The 27,602-nt window shown below is 34.1% G+C and overlaps 1 protein-coding gene and 2 long non-coding RNA genes across 4 annotated transcripts; all 3 read left to right on the top strand.

Moving 5' to 3' along the window:
• Positions 1–2,287: 2,287 nt before the first annotated feature.
• On the top strand, positions 2,288–9,153 carry LOC110864640 (3-hydroxyisobutyryl-CoA hydrolase 1). 2 transcript variants are annotated; one of them, XM_022113754.2, is made up of 14 exons: positions 2,288–2,540; positions 4,561–4,641; positions 4,808–4,876; positions 4,999–5,050; positions 5,135–5,214; positions 5,362–5,445; positions 5,816–5,900; positions 6,085–6,170; positions 6,302–6,426; positions 6,522–6,582; positions 7,172–7,270; positions 7,406–7,507; positions 7,671–7,712; positions 8,828–9,153. In XM_022113754.2, exons 1-14 carry the CDS (start codon positions 2,523–2,525, stop codon positions 8,963–8,965), a joined length of 1,122 nt encoding a protein of 373 aa, XP_021969446.1. In that variant the 5' UTR covers positions 2,288–2,522; the 3' UTR covers positions 8,966–9,153. The 2 variants fall into 2 exon arrangements, with proteins under 2 accessions (XP_021969446.1, XP_021969448.1); XM_022113756.2 differs by having other exon boundaries at positions 8,695–8,829.
• Positions 9,154–11,907: 2,754 nt separating this feature from the next.
• Positions 11,908–16,900, top strand: LOC110864646. The gene is made up of 8 exons (XR_004860032.1): positions 11,908–12,330; positions 12,597–12,733; positions 12,867–12,934; positions 13,094–13,146; positions 14,272–14,400; positions 15,381–16,286; positions 16,358–16,422; positions 16,500–16,900. It is a non-coding gene; the product is annotated as an uncharacterized LOC110864646 (long non-coding RNA).
• Positions 16,901–25,432: 8,532 nt separating this feature from the next.
• Positions 25,433–26,943, top strand: LOC110863733. The gene is made up of 3 exons (XR_002549326.2): positions 25,433–25,560; positions 26,185–26,272; positions 26,744–26,943. It is a non-coding gene; the product is annotated as an uncharacterized LOC110863733 (long non-coding RNA).
• Positions 26,944–27,602: the final 659 nt, after the last annotated feature.

Raw genomic sequence — 27,602 nt, 5'->3', positions numbered from 1 at the left:
CTTAACGGAGACTTAGACGAAGATGTTTACATGAAACAACCTGAAGGCTTTAAACCTGAAGGTCAAGAGCATCTAGTCTGTAAGTTGAAGAAATCCATTTACGGGTTAAAACAAGCATCACGTCAATGGTACCTTAAGTTTGATGAAGTCATGAAGAGGCAAGGTTTTATGAAGAATCAAGTGGATCAATGCACCTACCTCAAGATGAGTGGGAGTAATTTTACTATACTTGTCCTTTACGTAGATGATATTCTATTGGTAAGTAATAGTTTAGACATGTTGCATGAGTCGAAGCGGTTACTCTCGCATAACTTCGACATGAAGGATCTCGGAGATGCTTCTTATGTCATTGGCATCGAAATTCACCGAGATAGACACAAAGGGATCTTAGGATTGTCTCAAAAGACTTACATAGATCGTGTCCTTACACGTTACAACATGCAACAGTGCAAACCCTTCGTCACTCCAGTAGTTAAGGGAGATGTTTTCGGTTCATTCCAGTGTCCGACAACAGAGGTTGAAAAGGAGCAAATGAGCCAGATACCTTATGCGTTAGTAGTCGGGAGCCTGATGTATGCTCAAGTCTGTACTCGCCCAGATATCGCTTATATTGCTGGAATGCTAGGCCGTTATCAGACTAATCCTGGTCTAGATCACTGGAAAGCAGCTAAGAATGTCCTTAGATATCTGCAAGGGACGAAAGACTATAAACTGACATATAGAAGAAGTGATCACTTAGAAGTGGTAGGTTATTCTGATTCTGACTTTGCCAAATGCAAAGATGACAAGAAATCCACTTCGGGCTACATCTTTATGTTAGCAGGCGGACCTATCTCATGGAAGAGTCATAAACAATAGTTAACTACAACTTCCACAATGATGGCAGAATACATTGCTGTTTACAACGCAACCTGTCATGGAATGTTGCTTAGAAATCTGATCACTGGACTCAAAATCGTAAATTCCATTTCTAGACCATTGAAGCTTTACTGTGATAACTCAGTTGCCGTTAGTTTCTCGAACAGTAACAGTTCGACTGGAGCTGGTTTATATCTCGATACAAAATATTTGTTCGTACGTGAACGAGTTGAGGAAAATAAACTTTGTATTGAGTATATTAGTACTAAAGATATGCTTGCGGATCCGATGACTAAAGGTCTCCCACCTAAAGTTTTCGAAGAACATGTATCGAATATGGGACTTACTAAAGACCTTATTTAATGGCATATTGTACTAGCTTATGTTTTTAATTAATAAAATTTCCTCAGTTTGATTTTGTATGTCTCTAACATATGTTCTGCCGGTGTAATGACATATAGACAAATATAAATACAAATCAGACGCTAAAGGGCTTATAAGTATTTTGATCGTAACTATTAGGTTTTAAATTAAGGCTATAGTATGACTAATGGGGGTCCTGAGTCGAATGATGATTCAACGGCCGTATTTCTCTGCTATAGTTATTGGTTTAAGGCTAGAATGAGTGTTAACTCCTGGCCAGGCTCATCTAATACTCATGATAAATGATTACTCGGCTAAGTGGGAGAATGTGAGATTAAATATATAAATATTATAATATTTAATCTTGTAGCCATTATAATCATTTATATTATATAGATTAAAATATATTAATAACCTATTAATAATTAGTTGGTAATTGTTGATGGACCATATTACCCTTATTAACTAATTGAGTTTCCTCTTGGGTGTATATATAAGGAGATTATTAGAGAGTTTAAGGGTTAGACAATTACACAATACACACAACCCTCATAACATCACAATCGGCTCTCTATCCCTAACCGATTCTCTCCCTAGTCTCGGTTCATCACCATCATAACTTTACACCCTAAGGAGGAACCAGATCATCCTGACAAGTATGTCGAACTCAATGGCTGCATCTCTGACTGAATTCTCTGCTGACCTGTCTGCTGTAATATGTATGTTATTCATGTTTTCCATAATGTTTAAACAGAACTGGTCAACATTGAGTAGCTTTGAGTGGCTGCTCATTTACACGCCTAGGCTTTTCCCGAATGATAGAAAAATTTAATTAATTAATAATTATATGATGAAGAATTTAATTAATTATATTATCTATTCTAGTAAGAAGATAGCCATAGGAAACATACAAAGAACCACGTATGTTATGAACGTGACTTCAGAAATTCCTCCTCCACCTTTATTTTTTTACATGTGTTGTGGATGTTTTTGTCTTAATTATTCTTTAAAGATTTGTCGTTTCTTGCTCCACTATGCACCCACCATAGCAGCCATAGGGTGGGTCATCCGCCAACAGATTACACCAAACGTAAGACGATATTTCAATTGAAAATTCAAAGAAAAGCGGTAATCATTGATTCATCTATTTATTTAATACAAATCGACGCCGGACAACCTAATAAAGTTATAAAACAAAATTAAAGTAGTTGTGGTCTTAGCCCATTTTACCGATGATGATCATCTGGTGCTAACACTCGTCGTTAATAAATAACAGTTACGGTTCTCTGTGTATCATCATCATGGCGCCAACAAGTCAGGTATTGTTTTTATAGACATATTTGGTTGTTTATACAAAGAAATTGGTTGTTTTTATCACCATGTGTCGTAACTGTCAATGTGTCCTCCACCAAGGGTATGCTTTGAGCCCGTTTCTTTTTGCGGTTGTCATGGATGAGTTGTCATAGTTGATGCAAGAGGTGGTTCTTTGGTGCCTGCTTTTGCTTTTTGCGGATGATATTGTGTGATAGCTTGCACGTGTCATGTGTGTCTATTTGATGTGTTATCTGTTCCTATTATATGTTTTCATCATTTTTCGTGTTTGGTAGCTTACTAAGAAGATCTTTGGTACCCTTTTTATGTGGTTATATGATACATGTTTTTATTTGACTCTTGTGTCTGGATATGAATTTGGAGTTAGGGGCAAAGCCGGACCTATAATACAAGTAGAGTTAAGTTCTTGTGAAAATAAAATTATCGTACGAAACGTACGAAGTGAAAGAAAGTCAAAAAAGTGGCGGTGGCATTTTGGTAATTATCAGCAACTTCAAAATTACTCTAGTACAATAATTTTGAACTTCTGTAGGGTAATTTTGTAAAAGCTCAAGTAGAGTAATTTTGGTCGTGTAGGGTAATTATCAAAATTGTAGGGTAATTATCAAAACTACACTAACCCCCCCCCCCACCCCCCAAAAACCTAAAAAAACCTAACCCCCCCCCCCCTCACCCCCAAAAACCTAAAAAAACCTAACCCCCCCCCCCCAACCCAAACTAAAAGCTAAAAACTAAATCATAAAGCTAAACCCCATAACTAAATGCTAACAAAATTACTCTACAAGACATTTCCCAAAATTACCCTACAGAAGTCAAAATTACTCTACTAGAGTAATTTGATAATTACCCTACATTTCTCAAAATTACTCTACAGATGCTCAAAATTACCCTATTGATGCTCAAAATTACCCTACAGATGCTTAAAATTACCCTACTAGAGTAATTTTGAAGTTTTTGATAATTACCAGATTGCCACCGCCACTTTTTGCTTTTCCCCAGTACAGTACTTTTGAAATTGCTGATAATTACCATATTGCCACCGCCACTTTTTGACTTTTCTTTCAATTCGTACAGTTCGTACGTTTATTTTATTTTTATTTGATCTTTTACCAATACAAGTAACCTAGGCTTCGGCCTAGGGTCTTCACTTAAAAGAAAATTAGTATGCTAACTATAAAAATAGTGCAAACTTATTGTTTTTAGATATGTTTGATTCTTTATACAAGCAAACCACTTTGTGTTATACTTGTGTTAGATTTTTGCTTGGTTTCACACACGGATAAGGGAATCGTTTATAATAATCAAAGAAGGAAAAAGGGCCCCAAAATTTCATTTCGCCTTAAGGCTCCAAAAAGGTTGGAACGGCCCTGGTTAGGGGTTTCACTAGAAGCAATCTCTCTACATCCCACCTCCTTAGACCCTAACAGTAGCTTGGCTATGGGTGAGATTGTACTGGGTACGATTGTTGTTGTTTGTTGTATAAGATGTGAGTAAAAACTTCACATCTTTAAATTTTGGTTTGTGAATATAAAGATTTATGGGCCTAAAGAAAGAATGCAAACCCACTTGTTCCACATTCACACTGCTCTTCAAACTGTGTTATATTCAAGGTGAATGGCTAGAGAGATTAAGAAACTACCGTTTGGCAGTCTCGGGTAAATCCATTTCTAGGTGCATATTTTTCTTGTATTTTGATTTGATCAATTGTATGATATCAAAAAAAAGTTTACCTTGAAAATTGGAATTTCTCAAAAAATGACACCTGGAAATGATTTAGCAAACCGAAAGTAGTGAAATCGGAGTATGATTATGAGTTCAGACGATCAGAAATTACCGTATTACTGAAAAAAAGGCCTTAAATTTTAGTTTCGCTTTAGGCCTCCAAATAGGCCGGGCCCCCTTGCTAAACAAAAATCTGGTCAGTATTTGAGCTAGAAAATGTTTGTAACAGGAGGCGGCGAAGTATAGAATTTGAAAGATAAGTTGGTAACTTTCTTGATATTTCAGGTATTGGTTAAACAGACATCAAATGTGAGAACCATCATATTAAACAACCCTCAGCAACTAAACGCGCTTACCCCTGAAATGGTATGTTATTCGATCCATCATATTAATACGCAGTTTATATTGTGATGACATGTAACATGTTTCCAATGCTTTATTTAGTTACTGCCATAGTTTTCCTTTAATTATGATATAACTATATTGTGTAACTTGAAAGAAAAGAAAATATTAACTTATTTACCTTTTATAGGCATCCCAGATCTTGGAACTCTTAAATACCTATGAAGAGGATCCCAGTGTCAAGCTGGTAATTGTAAAGGTACTTTTCATTTAAAATAAAATCTTCTCGGTAAAGTTGTTATTATAATTATAATATTTTTTTCTGTTGGTTGCGGATTCGGTTTTTGTTAACTTATGGCTTATACTAAAATTTGGATGTAGGGTGAAGGAAAGGCCTTTTGTGCTGGTGGTGCTGTTTCAGTTTTTCTTAATGGTATATATAACTGTTGTTGCAATGAGTTTGATGGTGCTTTATTGCTTATCTGATTAATTTTATTTTTCTTGGTTGTTGTACCAGTTAGCTGGAAAGAAGCTGCAACTGTATTCTATACGGCATATACATTGGATTATCTGATTGCAACTTACGCCAAAACCCAGGTAAAAGCTCTCAAAAGTCAAAACCAATGCTATCTTTATACCAAGTTTGTTTGTTCACAGCGTACGAAAATCTTACGTTGAACACAAATTCATATTTATGTATAATATATTGATAATCATTATGTTAACCTGAGACCATACTTGAAGGTATCACTTATTAGAGGAATTGTTATGGGAGGTGGTGCAGCCTTTGCAGTACATGGTAGATTTCGAGTTGTTACAGATGATACGGTATGCCTTTTGTCATATTTTTAGGGGCTGTTTGGTAGCCTCTTGGTGACCATTCAGATGCTACCTCTTAATGGTTTAAAACCTCTGAATGAATAAGAGGTAACCTCAAGTCTGAATGGTTAAGAGGTAACCTCTGAATGGTAAATCATCACATGTCACATTCTTCTACCTTCTCATTGGTAAAATTCTTAATGGTTCCATTAAGAGGTAGCCTCTTAATGACCATTCAGAGGCTACCAAACAGCCCCTTCAACTTCAAGAAAGTCTCAAGCATCAAATTTTTTTATAATATGCATGTATGTATATTGTTTCATAAGACTATAAGAATGGTGAATTTTCTAAAAACAACAATCGTTTTTGAATTTTGCAGGTTTTTGCAATGCCAGAGACTGCATTAGGGTTATTCCCAGATGTAGGTGCCTCTTATTACTTATCAAGACTGCCTGGATTCTTCGGTAATTGAGTTTGATCTTAATCTGATTGCGTCTTAGATTATACAATATAAATTAATGAATTATATGTAAGAATATTAAGTGGGTAAATATCATATATCTGCAACATTTTGGGTTCTTATAATATTCATGGGCAATTTAAGTTGAATGCAACACCATGTTGATATTTTAGTTCATATTGTGGCAGGGGAATATGTGGGTCTTACGGGTGCGAGATTGGATGGTGCTGAAATGCTTGCATGTGGTCTTGCAACCCACTTTATCCCGTTAGAGGTTCATTTTATTTTGATTTTCTAGATTTATTTCTCCCTTCATCCTAAAGTTGTTTCAATGATCCCAATATTGTTTTTGTTAAATATGCTATCAATGCTTGACTGACATGTATGTATTCTATCTATGCACAGAAATTTTCCGCATTAGAAGATGCATTATGCAAAGCAAATACGGGCGATCCAAAAATCATCAACAATATTATACATGACTTCTCGAACAAAAATCCTAAGTTAAAAGAAAAGAGTCAATTTTTCCGGTATGTGATTATTATTATTTTTTAACCGTGAGAACCCGTTAGGAAAACTCATGGGACCCCACCAATGACTTTAGTTTTGCTACCGCATGTTGCAGGTTAAAAACCATTAATAGTTGTTTCTCTCGCAGAACTGTTGAGGAGATTATCTCTGCACTTGTAAGTTCCATAAACATGAAATGTACTCATTTCCTGCATCATCATTATCATCATACTCAGTAAATCCCACCAATAGCAAAGCTAAGGTATGGTCTGAGGAGGGTAAGATGTAGACAGCCTTACCTCTACCCCGTAGAAATAGAGAGGCTGCTTCCAGTGAAACCCACGGCTCGATAGTAGTTTTGTATCAAGCCTTGGACATAAGGCACACAACACTCATCAATTAAGACAAAGGCCGATTAGTGCATGTACTCCCTTGTCTTTCAGCTATCAACGCCACCACATGATGCATGATTAACCATCCCCCTCTTTTAATGTTATTTTCACGAAATTAGTAAAATAACGTTAAAATTAGTGCACTTTCACTTTTGCCCCCCGAGTGCCCACACATATATACATTATATGCGCATACCGCAAGCGGGACATCCTGCATGAATACACATTTTTGTACTTTTGTAAGTTTCTACAGCTTTTGAAATTTTCTTATTTTCCAATCCTCAAGGAGCAAATGGATGAATGAAGTATTATATACTTTTGAGAATAATTTACTCGCCACTCATTTGAGATCAAACGGTTTCACTTTTTCCAGGAGGAAGAGGCTGATAAAAACAAGGATGACTGGATCTCATGGACTATCAAAACCTTAAAGAAAGCATCACCAACAAGTCTCAAAATTTCTCTTCGCTCTGTAAGTATTTACCGTGCTCTTGATTTACATATTCAATATGTACTTTTATTAATTCATCTCGATTATAAGCCAATCTTTATACAATAACTTAGGTGCCCTTCTTATGGTCTAACTTTCTTAAGTTATGGTGTGCAGATTAGAACTGGGAGACTTCAAGGCGTGGGTCAATGTCTTATTCGTGAATACAGAATGAGTTGTACCGTCATACGAGGAAAAGTCTGCAGGGATTTCTTTGAGGTACCAATTTATTACTTTATCCGTTCTATAAAAAGGCTTCAAAGTATTTGAGCATCAACCATATGTCTTAATATTTATGCATGGCACATGTACTGTATCCGATATAGATGGAACTATACTTGAGTTTTTCCTTCATGAGACCATAACTCTTTTTCTAATGCAGGGATGTAGGGCGTTGCTGGTCGATAAAGATAAAAATCCGAAGGTAAAAGATAGTAAAGAAAATCTGGGTGTGTTAAGCGGGTTGGGTAACGGGTCAAAATGAGTTCAGGTAGCTCAAGTAACGTTAGACCTACTTGCAAGTTGCTAACCAAACACTATCTTATTTCATTGTTCTTTAAAAAATGTTAATGTTATAGATATGATTACAGGTCAGGTTGGACCTGCTTGCAAACACTTTCTTGTTTAAAGTTTTCTTAATAACAAAAAAATGTTATTGTTTTAAATATGATTAAAAAACTATACCGTTGCGATAATAATCTAAACCTTTTTTTTAATAAAGTGAATTAGAAGGTTTTATGCATTTGAATACATTTTGAACAACTTTCAACTCTTTTGGTTAAATTTATTAGCTTTGATCTATTTGATCCATTTGAGTAGGGATGTTCTTCGGGTTTCGGGTTTTTCAGGTCAGGTTGTTCGGTTTTTTTTGCTAGGAAAAGGTGACCCGATAACCGACCCATTTAAAGTTCGAGTTGTTCGGGTATGGGTTATTCGGGTGCGGGTTAGTTCGGGTCGGGTTTTTTGATAGGAAAAGGTGACCCGATAAACGGCCCATTTAAAGTTCGGGTATGGGTTATTTAGGTTAGTTCGGGTCGGGTTGTTTGGTTTTCGGGTTTAGATATAAAATGAAAAAAAAATCACAAAATATCATCAAATATATCATGTTAAAATAAATATAGTTACAATTTAAACATCATTTAACAATATGGTATGATAATGTTCAAAAGTCTCAAAACTTGATGTTTCAAATACAAAACACTCTAAATCAAATCACATCCATAAAAAAAGACAATTAATGTTCGGGTATTTATACTGGCTTCGAGTTTCAGGTTTTTCGGGTTAGGTTGCTTAGGTTTTTGGTTGAGAAAAATTGACCTGATAACTGACCCATTTAAGGTTCGGGTTGGTCGGGTTCGAGTATTTTGAATATTCTCTAATTCGCGTTCGGGTGGCTTCAAATTCAGGTCGGGTTTCGGATAAAAAAGGACAGCCTACGTTTGAGATATAATATGACCGAAAGCAACCCATTTGTAAAAAAATGGGTTTAGGAGTGCCACCTCTATTGATATGTTCTTTCTTTCGGTTTCGTTGTTTTAGTGGGAACCTTCAAAACTGGAGCTTGTGAGCAAGCAGATGGTTGACTCTTACTTTGCACCACTTGATGATGAAGATTGGGAAGACATCAAACTCCCTGTTAGGCCAAACTTAACTTCTTATGTCATTTGTAAGCTGTGAGGGAAACCTGTGATCTACCTTATGATGTTAGTAGCTCTATAATTATGATTATTGATGTCAAAAGGATAATCAGGTAAACTTCCTTTTGACATGATTCTCATTGTATTTGGAATCTTTGGAATCTGATTTGTATACACATGTATTTTATCTACCAAAGGACTTTTAGCCTAGCGATACTAAGGTGTGAATTCTCCGTGTGATGTTGAGGGTTTAATTTTCATGGTGGGTTAGAGGATGTGTATGTTAGCCGATAAAAACAGAAAAAAAAAAAAAAAAACACACACACAGTTTTCGAAATGTTTGTCAATGGAAATTAGATCACATTTACCCATCTATAATTTACCAAAATCTCAATGTGAGTCTGTTTTACTATTTATTTTTGAATGTTGTTGATTGATTGATAAATTTTGTAGGCCAATGGGTGGATGTCATGTGGCATTTACTAATTTTTTAAATTTATATCTACTACTTCTAATAAAACAAAATAATTTTTAGCCACTTGTCATTAGTTTAACCCATCACTTGCCACGTGGCATTTGATTACTCTCTTTTTTTCCCAATTGACCGCCAAAATCCTTACTCCCTGATGGAAAAGAATGAGCGCTAAAACGAGAGATGCTTATGTCCCTTTCTTCACACGTTTCTCATTCATTCAAGCGTTTCCTTTTTATTTTCTCACATACGCTTCTTTTTGCAATTATTTGTAACCCTAATTATCTTTGTCTTCCCCATTCTCTCTTCTCCCTGTTCTGTGCCTTTCATCTTCTTCCATTAATCGTCTGTGTTGGTCCTCATCAACATCTTTCATTACAACGACGTTCAACTAGGATTTCTACCAGCTTTAGGGACGCCAACATCTTCTACTGATTATCTTCGATTCGAGGTAAGTTTGTGTTTCTAATTCGTCTTTGATTGCCCTTTAAACTTGTGCGACCAGATTGCTTTTTTCTTTCAAGAATTAGGGTTTCTAGGTGACGGGGCGATGGCAGCGATATGAGGATTGGGGAGCAGTGACATGGAGGCCGACATGGAGGACGATCGTGGTGTTTATAGTTTCGATAAAGGTTTGTAGAGGCGGTGGTTGTTGGCGGCAATGATTGGTATTTTAGGCTAGGGTTAACGACACCAGCCTAACTCTCGTGACTCACTACCATTCAAACCTTTGGTGGTTTACAACAATGAACATTGTGGGCTAAGCAACCAAGCACTCTTCTTTTTTCGCTGATTATTATTCTAATTTTCACTCATTTTGATTCTACCAAGTCCTATGAACAAGGAATCCATTAATCGATTTCAACTGGTATGTATGTCACAAACACCTTTAATTCCATTGATCGCGACATTGTTTTTAGATTGATTTTTTTTATTGTTGCAGCGTCTTGAATATGTTTAGAAAATAGCGTTTTTTTTCTTAATGGTTATGATATTATGAAGAATTGGGTTTTTTTTTTTTCATAAATTAGGTTTTCTTTGTTAATGTTCAGAAATTAAAATTATTTTAGTTCGATTGGTGAGATGATTGTTTTAAGAAAGAATATTGGTTGACTTTGCTTCTAATGTTGTTCGGAGATGATGAAGAATCCCCTGCATCTGACTTCTTAGACTACAATAGGTGAATTCAGTACCTGGATGTTGGCGATTAACAAGACCCTATTCAACTTAATATTCTAATGATCATTATTTGCAAATAATTGTTTAGTTGTTTTAGAACTTTTTGACAGTATTAATAAAGGACAAAAAAAGATAAAAAAACTTGGTTGAACATGGTGAGGGTTCATTGAGCCGGAACATCTTCCGGCTCAATACGACAGCCTCGGACGGTGAATAATCACCTGACACCAAAGTTTTAGAGTAAAAGTTTAAAGGGTACACAACTAAGAACATCAAATTCGCCTTATAAGAGGTTTGTCTGTTTGTTTGTTTTTTTGCCAATTTAAACTTATAAATAAACTTTTTTTTTTGAATTCAATATTTTGTAATTGGACAGGTGATGATGACAATATTACTTTGATTGTTTAAAAGCTTCTGCGCTTTTAGGGTTCAACATTTGATTCTCAATGAGAGGTTATGTTGTTAGTGAAGCCTCTGCGCTTTTGTTTTGGCAACATGTGTTTGCACTCTTTTCACTTTCGTTTTACATATTCGCCTACTCTAAACTGGTATCGGTTGTATAAAGCGCGTTTTGGATTTTGTAAGAGGCCTTTAAATCTTGTGAAAGACGGTGAAAAAGAAAGCATGATGATTCAACATTGGGAACCATATAAAATAATCAGCAAGCATATCTGAACTGTTGGATGATGGCCAGGGCTACTTAAGCAACAATCTTGATGATGTTTTCAGAACTTTGTAGAACGCGGTTGAAGATTCTTGGCTTCATTCAACTGGTAATATCTTTACTACTATGATGATTTTAGACGCTATGCTTCATGATACGATCCATTCTTGAAAAATTGTTGTTTGCATATTTTGTTAATACGCTGCATATAAATGATCATTTTTGTGAGTGAAAATCGAACATTACATTTTTAGTCAACACATATTAATGTACTAATTTTAGTCAACAAGATTGATAATTGTATTGTGTGATTATTATAAAGCCATTTTATGTATTTGACTAATAAGTAGTCCAACTTTTACTAGGTTCTGAAGAATGGAGTTGAAGTGAAGCTGCAAAGGAATGCTTTGAGTGTTCTTGAACCACCAACTGGTCATGAAGAAAATGATGAATACGAATTTGATATTTCAAGCAGTGGCTCGGATAGTCGAGTCCATTTGAAGATTGTTTTATCTAAAATTATCGCTAGGGGTTTTACTTGATTCCTGTAACATATGTTGTTTTTACTTAGGACAATTTTAAAATTTTTTGTTATATCTTTACGCAGAACTTCGTTGATCTAGAATTTAAGAAGATGGCGATCAAAATATGCGATCCAGGTATGCATTCAGTGGTTTGTTTCCGTTCTTACTTTTTTTCCAATTGAATATTTGTTTGCATAGGTTGACAGTGATTCATTTTGTGGTGTGATTCGTTTTATAGTCGTCTGTACCTAGCGAAGGTGTGTACGATTAAGTGGGGCCTGGCGTCATTGTGAGTTTAAAGTTCTTCATTTTGGTTAATTTAGTGATCTTCGTCTGCCATCTCAAGCATTCCATCAGTTTTCTCCTATCCCTCATCCTCTGTCCAGAGGAAAAAAAGACAGGTAATGGTTGACGATTCTTCGTTGAGGAAACCAAACGGAGATGGAGATGGAGACCACAGGCCAAACGCGACCGGAAAAGAAAAAAACCATACTGATGACGTTACTGGTAGACTTTCCACTTCATTAAAGCATCTCCCAAACGCTTTAATGTTGTATTCAACATCGGTACTCCTTCCTTTTTTCTCAATCATTGTGTTAAGTTTGCTTTTGAGAAATTATGTATGCTTAATTAATTATATATTTGTTCGTTATGAATGGAATTGCCGACATGGTGTCGATTGAAGGATTGTTTTCGATTCGATTTTACTTGCCTAATGAACAAGTTCTGTATTATCAGACAATTTTATTAGGATATATGGCCTTGGATAGTTGATTATAGTGATATGTTTATAGTATATATGTTGTTTATTTTTCTAATTTTTCATTATAAGGAGGAATAGGAGATGAAAATGCTTCTACAAGGGTGTTGCGTATGTGCGAAACCTTCTTTGAAGACAACGAGATCGTTGGAGAATGAAAAGTTAGTTGTTGTACCAAACTCATCGGACAAGTTCAAAGTTTTCGAGAGGTAAGTGAAGTCGATTTATCCTAACGAGGTTATGATTATTTAAAGGATGTTTCAGTTTCAACTTATAATATACAAATTTGTTTTCGTTTTAACAAGCGACCCCTACTTTGATTCTTTTTTCTTTCGATTTCAGGTTATGTCGGTTCTTTACAAATCGACTTCAGGGAATACCACCGCCTTTGACAAACTATTAGACCACAGGTTTGGTACCACCACTTCGACTAATCATCTGATGTATCTTAACTTTGTGTTCCATTTGACCGTCTACACTATGACTCTTCTGTTATCCCAATAAGCAATTCATTATTTTTTTAGATATTTTATTTTAGTAATATACTTTTATTATAAAATTTAATACAGTTTGCAACAGGGAGGAATTTGTATGCAAATAGAAATCCAAATTGAAAGCATAGGTAAGTAAGCTTTTATTCCATTCATTATTTTCCTTTTCTACCATTATAAGATGCATATTGTTACTAGATCAGACCACTTTTCTTTACTATGAACTGGTCGATTCTGTTTACATTTTATCTCCAACGGGTAAAGTGGGTTGAAAGTTAACATCTAATGTTGTTTATAAACAAGGTTTTCATAAATTTGTAATTTGTATTTGTAGTTATACATCTGTACATTGTAAATGTAACTTCAATATATAGGAATATTGGATTTTAATAATCCCAACTATCCGCCGTTGGCCGCCAATAGTCCCAACTTAAAAAATAACCACTGACAGTCCCACCTATTTACACATTGGCCACCAATGGGCCCTGACTAACAGAACCCTAACGCCGTTAGTCTTCGGTCGCCGGAAAACCGTTTTTGTCCATAAAAAGGTTTCTAAAGGTCCGATCTAAGATTACAAAAAGGTTTGGGACGAAAATATTGAGTTTTCCGGCCAAAAAGTTGAGTTTTTTTTTGGCAAAAAAGAAGCTTTTCGGCGTAAAAGGAGTTTTTCGACGACTTTAATAATTGGGACTTTTACTATAAAAAGGTTCCCAAAGGTCCATAATAAGGTTACAAAGAGGTTCCGGACGAAAATGTTGAGTTTTCCGGCCAAAAATGAGTTTTCCGGCCAAAAATGAGATTTCCAGCCAAAAAAAAAGTTTTTCCGGCGACTAATGGCGTTGGGGTTCTGTTAGTCAGGGTCCATTGGTGGCCAATATGTTAAAAGTTAGGACTGTCAGTGGTTAATTTTAAAGTTGGGACTGTTGGCGGCCAACAACGAATAGTTGGGATTATTAAAATCCAATATTCTTAATATATATACATATTTCTTATTATAACTTTTACTTAATTTCTATGATCAAACAAGAGATCGAACATGACCCGAATTAACCAATATTATAACTTGGGAGAAACTTAAATACTTAATCTTCAGACAACAGACAATAGACTTATGTCCAGTCATTGATGAAGTGGCAACTTTATTTAGTTATGCATTTGTAGTTAAAGTGGCAACTTTATTTGCACTGCATTTGTAGAAAGTTTATTTTAAATATTTTATTCAACTATGCATTTTTATGTGGACGATGTTGCAGCGTTCTTGATAGTCACTGACCATGCAGCGTTCTTGATAGTCACTGACCAAATGGAATCCTAGGAAACTAATAACAGCTGATCTAAGTTTTTGAGTTTGTAAGATCTAAGTTTTCAGCCGCTTCAGCCAGGTATGCAACTTGGATTTTGTTTCTCATGAGAACTGATGCACATTGTGATGCGGGTATTTTGAATGGTGGAGATCTTTTCTCTTTGCTGAGAAATTTAAGTTGTTTGAAAGAAAATGTGACACAACCTTATATTGCATAATCTGTCAGTTATAACGTCGTCGTGCTTGTAGATTACTTTCATATGGGTATGCTCTTATGAATTAAGAGTTAAATCGTTATCTACATATTCATCTTTTGATTTCTAATCCTCAAAACAAATTGTTGTAGTTACTTCTTTTTTTAATTTATATATACTTCGATTTCTCTGAATCATTGTCGCGCAATCATCTACCTAAGCTGAATTTCCTATTTTATATGATATGTTTCTGAGCTAAAAGCACACTTACATGAGAAGTCCTTTGATCTTGAGGTATGTGTTTTTAAAAAACACACACACATAACTACATCATAGACAAGATAATAATTTTAACACCCTAGGGGTATTTTGGTGATTTATTGAAAGATATAGTTCTAATATGAGACATATGCTACTCTCTTTGACTGGTCAAAACATGAGATAATAGAGTACTTAAAGAGTAGCTCAACGAGAAGTTAAGCACCTGGTGCTAATGTTTTCCCATACAACATTATGATTTTTATCATGCTTTTGATTTTCGTAAGGTTTATGTTTCATCAGATCAATGAATGTGAAGGACTACAGGAAAAATAAGTGTCTCAAAATATGCGATTTCAACATACAATTGAATTTAACATAACCTCAATAATATCAAGTTAGTAAGCAAATCTATCTTTTAATTAATATTAATAGTTTCCTTTCAATTTACATTTAAGTGTCTTATATTCTTATAGATTCTTTAGAAATCTATAACCAGGGGGAATTTAGAAGCTGGGGTGGGAATTTGGTTGTTTGGATTTGTATGTGGACCTCAGTAGTGCAAGTCCTTAATTTTTTATTTGTGGTTATTGCTTTATTTTTACAGTTTTGGTCTATGATGGTGAGCATGGGCTTATCTGAGAGGTTTTATGAAGTTGTATTCTGGTTCCGATTATTATAAGCCCTAATGTTGTAAGCTCAATGATGGCGAGCCAAGGATCGGTTGAAGGCTTCTTGAATGTGTAAGTTGGTGCTATGTTGGTTGCTAAGGGAAAATATTTGTGGGAACGTATATTTTTATATTATCAACCGGGAACTTCTTAAAGCTTTACCAATTTGTACGCTTGGCTTTAAGTAAGTTTTGGGCATTTATTTGTCGAATGCCATTCTGACCTGTTTCTAAGGTTTCTAGAGCAAGCCACATGTATGTGCTCTCCTTGCTTTATCTTCTCATGGTCGCATGGCTCTTTTTGCCGACAGACTACCATTTCCGGACCTACTAATGTCTGATTTTCAAGACATAGAACGGTGTTTCTAGAGGTTGTATTTTCTCATAAGGCTATGATGAGTCAATACATTTGATTATAAAGTTGATGATATTGCCTTGGCATGATAGGGTTCAAGGATGGCAATTCATTACTTGCAACCTTCCCTTCAACCATGGTGGTATTGTTGTTTTCTAGACTCTGAGCCTATCATAAGCATATTTGCCTCGACTAAAGTTTTCGTTTTAACTATCCGATGGTGCTTGGCTTTGTTTTGGTTTAAACTAATAGAACAAACAAGAAAGTAGCGGGGGTTGGGAAGCTTCCGTTGTCTGTTGAGATCAAACTCTCTCAAACCTATCGCCCCAATCTAACATGCGAATGTACAACCTACACCTTACAGATTTCAGCAACTTAATTAACTATTCTGTCAATAGCCACTACGGGGAAACTTCATCACCAGATTACTTTCTTCCATTTCTGACCTTGGAATCCATATAACCATCAACAATTATATAAATCTGCAGGTTTAGAAGCAGTTTTCTTTTAATCATAATTCAACTGATTGTTTTATTGATTTGTTTAATTTGGTGTTTAGGTTCGTGGAGGTTCAGTTGGATTCATTGAATTGATTTACGGTGTTTTGAAGCATATTCGAATAGTGTATGTGTCTCTTTCCCTTTCTCATTCTTCTTTATTATTCTTATAATGTATGAAAGTGCAGGTCATTTGTTTGTTAGGTGTACTGTTGCACAACAAATATGGGCTTTCATAGAAACCTGGTGCAAGCTAAGCCGATTTTATATTCTTGAGCTTAAATATTTGGTTGATATACAAAATAAATGCCACGGGTCAAGGAAATGGAGACGCGCAATATTATCGGTCATGCAGACAGCCCTATGAAATTAAAACGTATGGCTTCCTATGGGTTAAAAACAGCGCAAAATGCAATGCGTTGTCGTGGGAAGATTGATGTAATTTCGAGTTACACTTTATGGGGGTGCGATGTAATGTTTTTATTTGGTAAACTATGTAATATCTCCGGGTTAACATTTTTGTTGACCGGTTAATTTGAATAAAATATTTTGTTGGCCGTTAAAAAAATATATTTGTAGTAGTAATGAAGGTGGGTTAACTAGAATTATGTTTGTTGACTATAAGACTTGCAGATTTGACCTGGTCATGTAGAGAGGCATGTTTGACTTTGTTTTGCTTAACCTTTTTTTCTTAAAGGTGGAAGATTTTTATTTAAACAGACCATACTATCAAGTTGCTAGAAGACCATAAACTGAATCATACGTTGTTTAGAGGGTTAATAAAATTGAAATTAGTACTTTTTTTTCGTTTTATTATCAAAAGTTAGTCCGCGGGTTTAACCTGAAACTAACCCGAATCTATTTAGACTAAAACCCATACCCACAATTTTCGCGTGTCAGAAATTCACACCCTACGACGAATTCATGGTTTAAAGTTTGTCCATTAAATCTTAAAGTCAATAATAAGATTGATAACCAAATTTGATGTTAAAAACTCAATAATCTAACTACCTTTAAAAGCAAATATAATAACTATTTTTTTCTCATTATCAATTAGATTGAATCTAAAATACGTAATTTATCATTAAGATTAAAAACAAAAATAATATTTATATCTTTCTCAACTTATAAAATAATTTTTTTTATCAAACTTTATATATAGTAGGAAATCATCTTTGAGTTTAATTTAAAATTAATTTTAGTAACTAATAATAAGTTTAAACCAACTTTTATTTAACTAATAATAGGTTAAAATCCTGTGTATTACACCAGTTGAATATAATGTAATCGGTTAACAAATACAGTCGTCAAGATATGATTTTGAAAAAAAAAATCATCTTTAATGTACTATTTACTTATTGTAATATTTAATAGGTTTTTTATTTATTATTAGCTTAGAAACATGTGTTAATATTAATATTAATGTATTATCAATAAACTATTGATCTAATATTAATTAAACCACGTATCAATATAATATATTAATTTGTTAATTTTTTGTCATCTATAGAAAATATCCGTCTTTATTATTAATACATTATTGATAACATTCTAAAACTACAAAAATTGTATAACACCATCTAAAAATATGTAATGTATTGGATAATTATCGGATAAACCGTATATGGCATGTGGAAGTATCAACACTTATACTAATACTTGACAACAACGACAAACTTACGAATAAAACAACTAATGTTGTTTATAAAGAGATCTTCAATGATTTGTTATTTTTTGTTGTGTTCATGTATTTCAATTATTTGGTGTACTCTCTATTATTTCCGTTAATATTTCAACGTATGTGTAATTAAAATATTTATGTCAACAATGTTAAAGTAGTTATTTTTCTTATTAGCCACCCATGCAACACACGAGTTCTTTCATTACAAAGTTTATCTCATTGCCAGTATATATTATATGTTTGTGTTAAGCCACCCGCGAAGCTCGCGGGATCTTAGGCTAGTATATATATATATATATATATATATATATATATATATATATATATATATATCTATCCTATCTAATAAATAAGGATTTTGGGTTGCCACGTGGCATCTTTAACTTTCTAGCTTTTTGGAGGGAATTAATTCTACAGTAATATGAATTTAATTTAAAATTAATTTATTAATTGATAATAAATAATATCCAATTATAACTCCTTTAATGCGCTTTTTACGTTCCCGTTCTTCAATTTTAACCTAAACAACAAAATCCCTTTCGGAAATACCAGATTTCATCCGATTAACCTTCGTTTTTTGTTTGTACTCGATTTAGATTTGAATTTGAATTCGATTCTATGCACATGTAACATCCCGCCTTCATGGATGTATTTATAGACTATCGGTGTTATCACTCTCTGTACTTCTTACTTGCTAGATTAAATGATAATTAGGATTACTTAATTGTTTTGTTTTTTTATTCGTTTCCATGTAATATGGTCTATACCTCTGATTGTGTCGATTTGCTATTTGAAATTGAAGTCAATTTGTGATTTAGGGGGTTTGAAATCCATTTTTGTTTGGAAATTGAATTCAAATTGAAGGGATTTTGGTTTATGTTTCTGGGAAAAGGTTTTACTATTGATTTGTGTGATTATGTGAATCTGTTGATGTGCTTTTGTTTATCTTTTTTATCGTTTTTACTAAGAACTCACCGTATGTCAATTAATGGGACGCTTTTGCATTGTGGAATCTCCGGGTATGATATTCTTCTTCGGAACATTTAATTATTATGTTGTTAATGTGGTGTAATTTCATTGACAATTTCTTTGGTCAATCATCATTCTAATCGACGATCCCGAGCTTATACACTTGCTTTGATTATTTGTTTTACACTCATACAACCCATTTTTAGGGAACTGTGTGATATTGATTGAAATATGATCAACTTTTATTAATAGTAATAAGAATTTTGCTCAGTTGTTTTGTAATTATTAATTGAAGCTATCACTTCCTTATCTTAATAACAACACTAATGTTTCTTTCAAAGTTTGTATGTTTTTTTTTGTAGACTTGTATTTTCAACTACCAACTTTCAAGTTTTTTATTTATATATAATGTAGACTATAATGTTGGTTTTGTTATAGAAGTGATTTCAATTTACACCGATTTTTTAGAGTTCCTTTATAAGCAATCTGAAGAGACTGCTTCTTTAACAGGTGAGAAGTCAAGGTAATATGTAACATTTACCTCAGCTGAAAAAAAAAAAAAACGCAATTTACCTTCCCAAACCACTTATTTCAGATAAAATTTTCATCAACCAATTTATTTTGAGTTTATTGGGATCTTTGACTATGAAGTTACTTTGCAATAGTTAATGATATTGAATTCACATATGCAGCATTTTAAGCTATTGATCACGCATACCTCTTAGTTTATGCCATGCACATCGTCTCATACTATTTTTATTGTCATTTTTACTATTTAATAGACCAGACAATTGTTGTAACCAATCTATGTCAAATTTGAAAACTCATTATGAAATTTCATCTAATCTTGAATATGAATTTTGTGACAGATACCGCCTACCTCTTGATCTAATTAATCAATTGCGATCTTGATTCGCTCCAAAAAATTATTCACAAAGGGCCTTTTGTGTATTAAAGTCACAAAGGGCCTTTTGTGTATTAAAGTCATTTATATTTCGATTATTTATAAAGTTATGAATTATATAATTTATATGGTAAAACCGTGTAATACACGGGTTGCTAACCTAGTATATATATATATATATATATATATATATATATATATGTTTTCTTCCCTTAGACTATTCTTAAATGTAAAAATCTTTCCTTAGAGTATTAGCACAAATACCAAATAACCCTTATGGTTTACTTTTAATTTTGATAAACCCTATACTTTATAAATTTTTTATTTTATTATTATTATTATTAGTGGTGGTAGTACCACCATCACCACGACTACTACCACCACCACTAGTAGTATTATTATTGTTATTGTTAGTGGTAGTGGTAGTATGCAATAATACTATTTTTAAAAAGGGGTTATTACTTGTAAACTATATTTTTTGTAATGTCATCATCTACATGTTTACTTTGTGCAATAACATAATTATAAATACATCATTTAGTTTGACATTTATCATTCTTTATGGGTAGCAAGATAACTCATACTTCACATGAGTATTTTGTCAACACATGTCTAATTAAATGAGTTTTATTTGAATAGTCTACTAATTGAATTGGTTTTGTTTGAACTTTGAATAGTCTACTTATGTATTTACAAAATAAAATGAAGAAGAAGATGTATTCGTCAATCAGAAATTCTTTTAAGATGGTTGCACAAAGTTGGGCACAATTTCTTTTTTTTAAGGTATGACGTATTTACATTTTTTATGAGGGAGATTATTGTAAAAACAGATTTTTCTTAATGATCTTAAGAAGTATCATGGATGAGCATTTTTGTATGTTTTTTTTTCTGACTAGTTACAATTATAAATAAATCAAAGACGGTTATTGTGTAGTAATATAGTCACATCGTCAATTGGTTTCCGTAACAAATTTTTGTAATGAATTTGACATGCCGTTTTATGCATGTGCATCAAACCCATTACAACAATGGAACAAAATGTTAAGTTGAATTCACAATTATAATGGGTTAGACACATGGTTATTTAATCTATATCTATAATCTATAATACATCTTCTATGGACATAAAGGTAATTTCCATAGGAGATGTATCATAGATGTATTATTATAATATACTATATAATACATCTCCTATGGACATAAAGGTAATTTCCATTAAAATTTTAAGACGGGAGATGAAGAGTCCTCGCTTCTTCCTAATCTTTCATCCCTTTCTCTCAATTTTGCCCTCCGTCCTCGGTTATTAAGACGTGCCATTTACTCTAGACGCTTCAGATCTGCTCATTTACAAACCCTATCTCCAATGGAATCTTCATTCGGCGTCCCATTCCTCTCCATCACCTGCAATTCCTCTCCATCACCTGCAACACACGATGTCTACTACTTTATGTCCAGGTTCGATTTGGTTCATCAAATCATAGTCTGAAAGTACTTCTTTAGTTCTATATTGCTTCAATAATCTGATTCTTCTGTTTCCTTCTTTCAGTTTTAGGGAAGTTGAATTGGAAACCCTAAAATACTATGCATCCCTGTAAAATACTATGCATCAATCTGTAAGTTAATTTTAATTTAAGTTTTGATGAAGCTAATTTTATTCTATGTTGACTTCTTTCAGTTCTTGGAAAGTCCATATTGGTGCCCTAAAAGTTCTTGGGTTGTGTTTGACTTCCCATGCAGTTCGTGGTAAGATTCTATCTAATTGTTGTAAATATGAATGATTTAAACAGTTTAGCGTGTTTATTTGTGTGAAGCTACTTGGATTATTTAATTGGTAGTATAGCACGGTCTGTGCTTCGAGTTCAAAACTGATTCTAAAGGGGATTAAGAAATGGAACTTTACAGGTTATGATTATAATTATGATGGTCATTTTGTTGGTCATGTGTTCTTAATTGGGGACTAAAGATTAGGGCCGTTCCTTTTTATCCGAATCCGATAACCGAACCCGACCCGAAGAGACCCGGCCCGATAAACTACTAGGACCGATAAACCCGAACCCGATCTACGGTAAAATCCGAATCCGGTTGCCCTTAATTGGATTGGTATTTGAAAGTCCGCCAAAGATAATCTATCGCAAACTACCTTCTAAATCTTGCTATCGAAGATTTAAGTAATTGTTTTTTATATTCAACACATTCATATCTATAAAATAGATGGACGTAAAAGTTTTTGTGGGTACGTGTTGTCCGGCACTTTTGGTCCCGTAAAGTTGAACACAGACTCAGGAAAATTGATTTGAGAGAGCTTGCATCAGCTGAGAGCCCATATACTTTCGCACTTGTTTACACGCACATCCTCAATCATCAACCTGATTACCCAGTAAGTGTGGTTTAATGTCCTACTTGATAATTTATTTTATCTGATTGAATAAGCAGTTTACTCAGTTCTGCTTGACAGCTTGAGAGATAAAAAGGTTGAATCTTGATGAGTTTCTCTATTCAATTATCGGTTCATCCATACATCCTGTCAATGAAATCTCAAGACAATTGATGCCAAATTCCATCTGAAAATTAGTTATTTTTATACTTCTTATTTTGATGAAAAAACTCATTAGCTGGTTTAGTTTGCAATTTCATAAAAGATGGATATCTTGATTCACATGTGCCATTAGGTGGCTTGCATTTATGCTGGTGTTCATCAACAGTGTTTCTTTCATTTTGACTTTTGGTGTCGCATGTTGTAATCTGAGGATAGTCATAGAGATTGGGTATGAACCACTGCCACATTTCAACACCAACTATTCATTGCAAGGGTAAATGTGTTGATAATTAATGGCCTGAAGTCTGTTTGTATACATACAACCACCTAATCATTTTATTCAAAGTTTTATAAAAAGAGACAAGATCTTATCCTGATCAACAAATTCGACCCGACCCGTTTCAACCTGAATCCATTTGTCCTTTGACCCAATCCGCTTCAATGTAGAAGCCACAAAATATTATTGGCAGCAATGGAAGACTTGATGTTAAAGGGAATGCGAAATGCTGATAAAGTGTTCTTCCATCAGTTAATCATTTCTTTAGTAAAAATTTTTTATAAGGATTTGATGTAATAAATAAATTTTTTGGGTTGCAGGCACTTCTTTCTCTGTGCTCACCTTGCAGTCTGGCATCTATTTTACACTGTGATGAGTTTAATGTTTGGCCAATGCTGGAATACTTATGGACACGTAAGATCGATATATGTCTGTGTTTCCAACTGAATATTTTTGTTTTTATATCTCCATTTTATAATGTTGTTATGTTCGATTTTTATAAAATTTTAGGACTGATGTTGCTGGTGGACATACGCTAAGGGTCATGTTTGAAGGTGTTGTTACCTTGCATGTACTTATAATTAGAGGAATTCGAGTATTGTTCATATTTCATAGTTGCTCCTAGGTAACGAAATCAACCGTTGATAGCTTCTATTCTTTGTTCGAACATTATGTACTTTAAAATTGGTTAAAGGAGTGTTGGCTATTACGGTATGTGTTGAATGGATGATAATTTGAAACTTGAAAGCATCTAGCGGTTTCTACTGACAGCTTTTTATAAATTCTATTGCAAAGTGTTGACTCCGCCGCAACGCGCGGGTTTCCCACTAGTATTTAATTATGCATCATAACTCAACGTCGATTGAAAAATTAGAAATAATTGTAACTAGTATTAAACACCCCCCACGTTGCGGCGGGGGCGAGCACTAATGCCACACTACTGTCAGTGACCACCGACACTGAAGTTGCGGTGTTAATGCGAATAAATTAAACCGAAATGTCGAAACGTAAAATATAGAATAAAATAACTAAGTTGATCTAGGACTCGCGCGTTACGATGAACGCGCGTCAATTTTTTCTCGTTTGACAGGTCTATCGTAATCTATATATAATATATATCATTACCACTATACAAACAATAATGCATACATTACAAAAACCATTGCATCAATATGTTGCAAATTATATTTATACAAGATTTTGGCTAAATTAATTAGATTATTATAAATAATAATAATTTACAAATAAAACAACACAACTTTGAATGAATCAAACCGAATGAATATGGTAAGATATTGAAACCATTATTTGATTAGGGTACAACCACTTAAGTACAATTTACAACCATACATGCATACAAAACAGATTGAATTTGGTAAGGTAATGAAACCATTATTATTTGATTAAGATACAACCACTTAAGCACAACTTACAACCTATATTTGATTAAGGTACAACTATTTAAGCACAACTTATAACCAAATATGCACACAAATATTTAAAATTAATAGTATATAAATAAACCATATTAGCTTAAAATACAACCCACAAATGCATTAACAAATAACAAAGCATAGTTTACAACTATCATTGCACAAATATTTTCTAAATTGATAGTATATAAATTAGCTACAAATATCACAAATTACCCTATATATTACCCTATATATATTTATTTAAATTAAAAAATGAACGTTTTGAATAGTAATTTTCTATATATTATATTATAATATAATAAAACATTATAATAATTGTTATTATCTTTATTTTTTAAGTTTGATAAGTTTGGTGTCAACCAGTACTTGTATCGAAAATACCGGTTTAACGCTAAAAGTCGGTACCAGATTGAGTTTGATAGTCTTTTAGTTCGAGAAATTTGGTACTGCTACCAAGTACCATTTGCTCATCCCTGATCACGGGTACCGTACGAACAACAACGGTATCGTACACCTTTTTTTTAGTTTCAGGGGTAGGGATGAGCTCGGTACCAACTGATACCCCGGTTACAGTATCGGTATATGAATGTAAAAACCGGTAGCAAACCGGTACCAGGAACGCCAAACGTCTGTACCGAACTGGTACTTAGGATCTTTCGATTCAGGAAATTCGGTACCGGTACCCATTACTATTTGCTCATCTCTGACTACGGGTTTCTATCGAACAACATAATTACCATACAACTTTTTAGTTGATTTTCTTTCGGTTATTTTTTTGTGTTTTTTCTGCATTTTCTTTTTATTCTTGTCAGCGGTTCCGTGTGTAACGCGCTTGTATTGATTTCAAACACATATAAACAAAGACTAAATAACAAAATAAGATCGCCGCAACGCAACGACAGTTTTTATAACTAGGTGATGTAATTTATGAATATCATCATCTCATACTTAGTAAATCTCACAAATAGCAAAGCTAAGGCAAGGTCTAAGGAGGGTAGATGTATACAGCCTTACCTCTACCCCGTAGGAATAGGAATAGAGAGACTTCTTCCAGTGAGACCTCTAACACCCCAAAATGGGTTTGATAATTTAAAATCGGTTAATATAAAGGAACCGGGTAAAATACCGTTTAGGGTAAAAACGGAACCGTAAATAAAAGTTGACTAGAAATATTTAACCAAGTGGTGACATGTATATAAGTAACAAGATAACGAGTGTAAGTCTCATTATTAATTGAAACGAAGTTTAAGGGACCAAAACCGTTAAAAGGGAAACATAATCTATTAAATAAAAGGAAAACACACACACACACACACTTGGTGTGTGCGTGGAACGAGCAGGAAGAAGAAGAACAAGGGTTCAAACCCTTGTTCTTGATAAATCATCAAATTGAAGGGTGGAATGAGGTCCAAATTCACAACTGAACATGAATTAACGATCACCTTCGCAAGGGGATCATAAGGTATGTCTTAAAATTTAGATTTGATGATCTTGTTCGAAGTGGGTTATGATCAATCCATGAATTTGTATGAAATTAAGCATGTAGAGGTGTTAGAAACATCAAGTAGAACTTATGTTATGAGTAAATTCAAGTAATTGGGTGATTTAGAATAAAACCCATTGCATGAGTGTGAAGATGATGATCATGATGAACTTGAAGATGTTATAGTGTGATTTTGTGATATATAGGGTGTAGTATGATAGGCTTAGATAGATAAACTTGATGTGGAATTTGTGATTATGAGATTTTGCTTGAATGTAAGGGTTCATAAGATGAAATAAGGAAGAACATGCTTAAAGCACTTGTACATTATGCTTAGAAAATGATACGCGCACCAGGTGTTTGATGAAATGTCTAAAAGACAATAATAAGTGAAATTGTATGCAAGTAGTGGGTAAATGGATATAGTTCATGTGAGTATTATGTAGGGATGATGTCGAGTATGTTTTATGCCTGTTTGAGTGGATTAATGATGTTAAGTATGCTTTATGTAGGTCGTATATTAGATGTGAATTTGATATGGTTGTTCACATGTATAAGCATATATGCTAATAAGAATGTGAATGTAATGACATGAGTGTATAGGAATCATGTCAAGATGGATGGGAGCTTTGAAGGCTAACGGGCTAAGAGGACTCAATCAAGTAAGCGAACGAGAATACGGACGCGCAAGGTAAGTGCACTCCGAACTTACTCTTTAGTTGTTAATGTATTTATGATATGTGATTATTGTTGAATGCAATGTAAGAAGATATGGTTTGATGCAAGTAGTAAGTTAAGTTTTTAATGGAATGGGTTAGAAGTGGTTAAGAAAAAGATTCGATTTGGTTGGGTAAGAAAGGGAACTTACATAATGAAATTATGCTTGAATGAATAAGATGAGTTATGTATATTTGAGGACATGATCATGTAAGTGGAAGCTAATGTACTAATCGCTTTTCTCTTGAGAATTAATGTGTAGTATAGGCATGGTAACAAAGGATGTGAAGGTTGACTCCACAATCTGATGCGAGCAATCGAGTGGATGGATGAAGGGGCTAGTATAAGAAAAAGCATGAAACGTTGACGCGCTATTATGCTTGTGCTAAGATTTTTGTATTATGTCACCGGTTGCTAATAATGTGTTTGAATGTGGTGACTGCAGGCTATACATGTTGGATGTTTCATCTAGAAGCGTACGCGGTTGAAGATCGAGTCAAGACACGGATTGTATGTGGGTGTATACGTAGTCACATAATTGAGTCATGTATGTTAGTTTTGCATTAAATTATAAAAGAGATTAATGTATTTAAATGAAAGAAAGAATATCATGAAGGAAAATTTCTAGTTATGTAGTGTCCGCTGCGAATCTTAGATTAATGCGTTTTAGGGCGTTACAAGTTGGTATCAGAACCTAGGTTTGAGCGAAATCAAGTACAAATGAGTGAGTACTTGAACTCAAACCTGTGTGCTCTTGTGACTATTGACCCGTACAATCCAAGACTCGATCAAGACCGAAAGGTAAGATTTAACATAAGTAAGTATGTGGGAAGTTACTAATAATGATGAATATTGAAAGGTGAGCTTGATGGATAATGGGGATGTTCCGCAGTCGCAAGCTAGTACGAAAGCTAAGGTGTGTGGTATGTCAGGAAAATGGACCCCAGGTACACAAATTTTAAAAATTCGTAAGCATTAGTATGTAGCATACCCTTATATATGAGGGTGAAATCCTCGAAGGATTCATATGAGTGTGGCACGAACTTAAGACCGGTTCCTGGATATAAAGTGCTAATTCTCATGAAGGCACGAGACTAGTATGTGGATTGCACGCCTGGCCAGTGTGCAAAAAGCATAGGACGCTCGTGAGACCATGAGAGACACCACGTGTATGTCCGGACGAACTGGGATGGGGGTCGTGTGGGAGGGAAAAAGGGGTCCAACGATTCTTTAAGAATCGGGTTGAACATGAGAAAGAAAGAAAAGAATGGAAAGTATGAGTGAAAGGTTTGAATTCGTGAATG

Source organism: Helianthus annuus, chromosome 6 (genome assembly GCF_002127325.2).
Source record: "Helianthus annuus cultivar XRQ/B chromosome 6, HanXRQr2.0-SUNRISE, whole genome shotgun sequence".
In the NCBI taxonomy this organism is placed as follows: domain Eukaryota; kingdom Viridiplantae; phylum Streptophyta; class Magnoliopsida; order Asterales; family Asteraceae; genus Helianthus; species Helianthus annuus.
The sequence above is the reverse complement of the archived record's forward strand: the minus strand, read 5'-3'. Positions and strand labels throughout refer to the sequence as shown.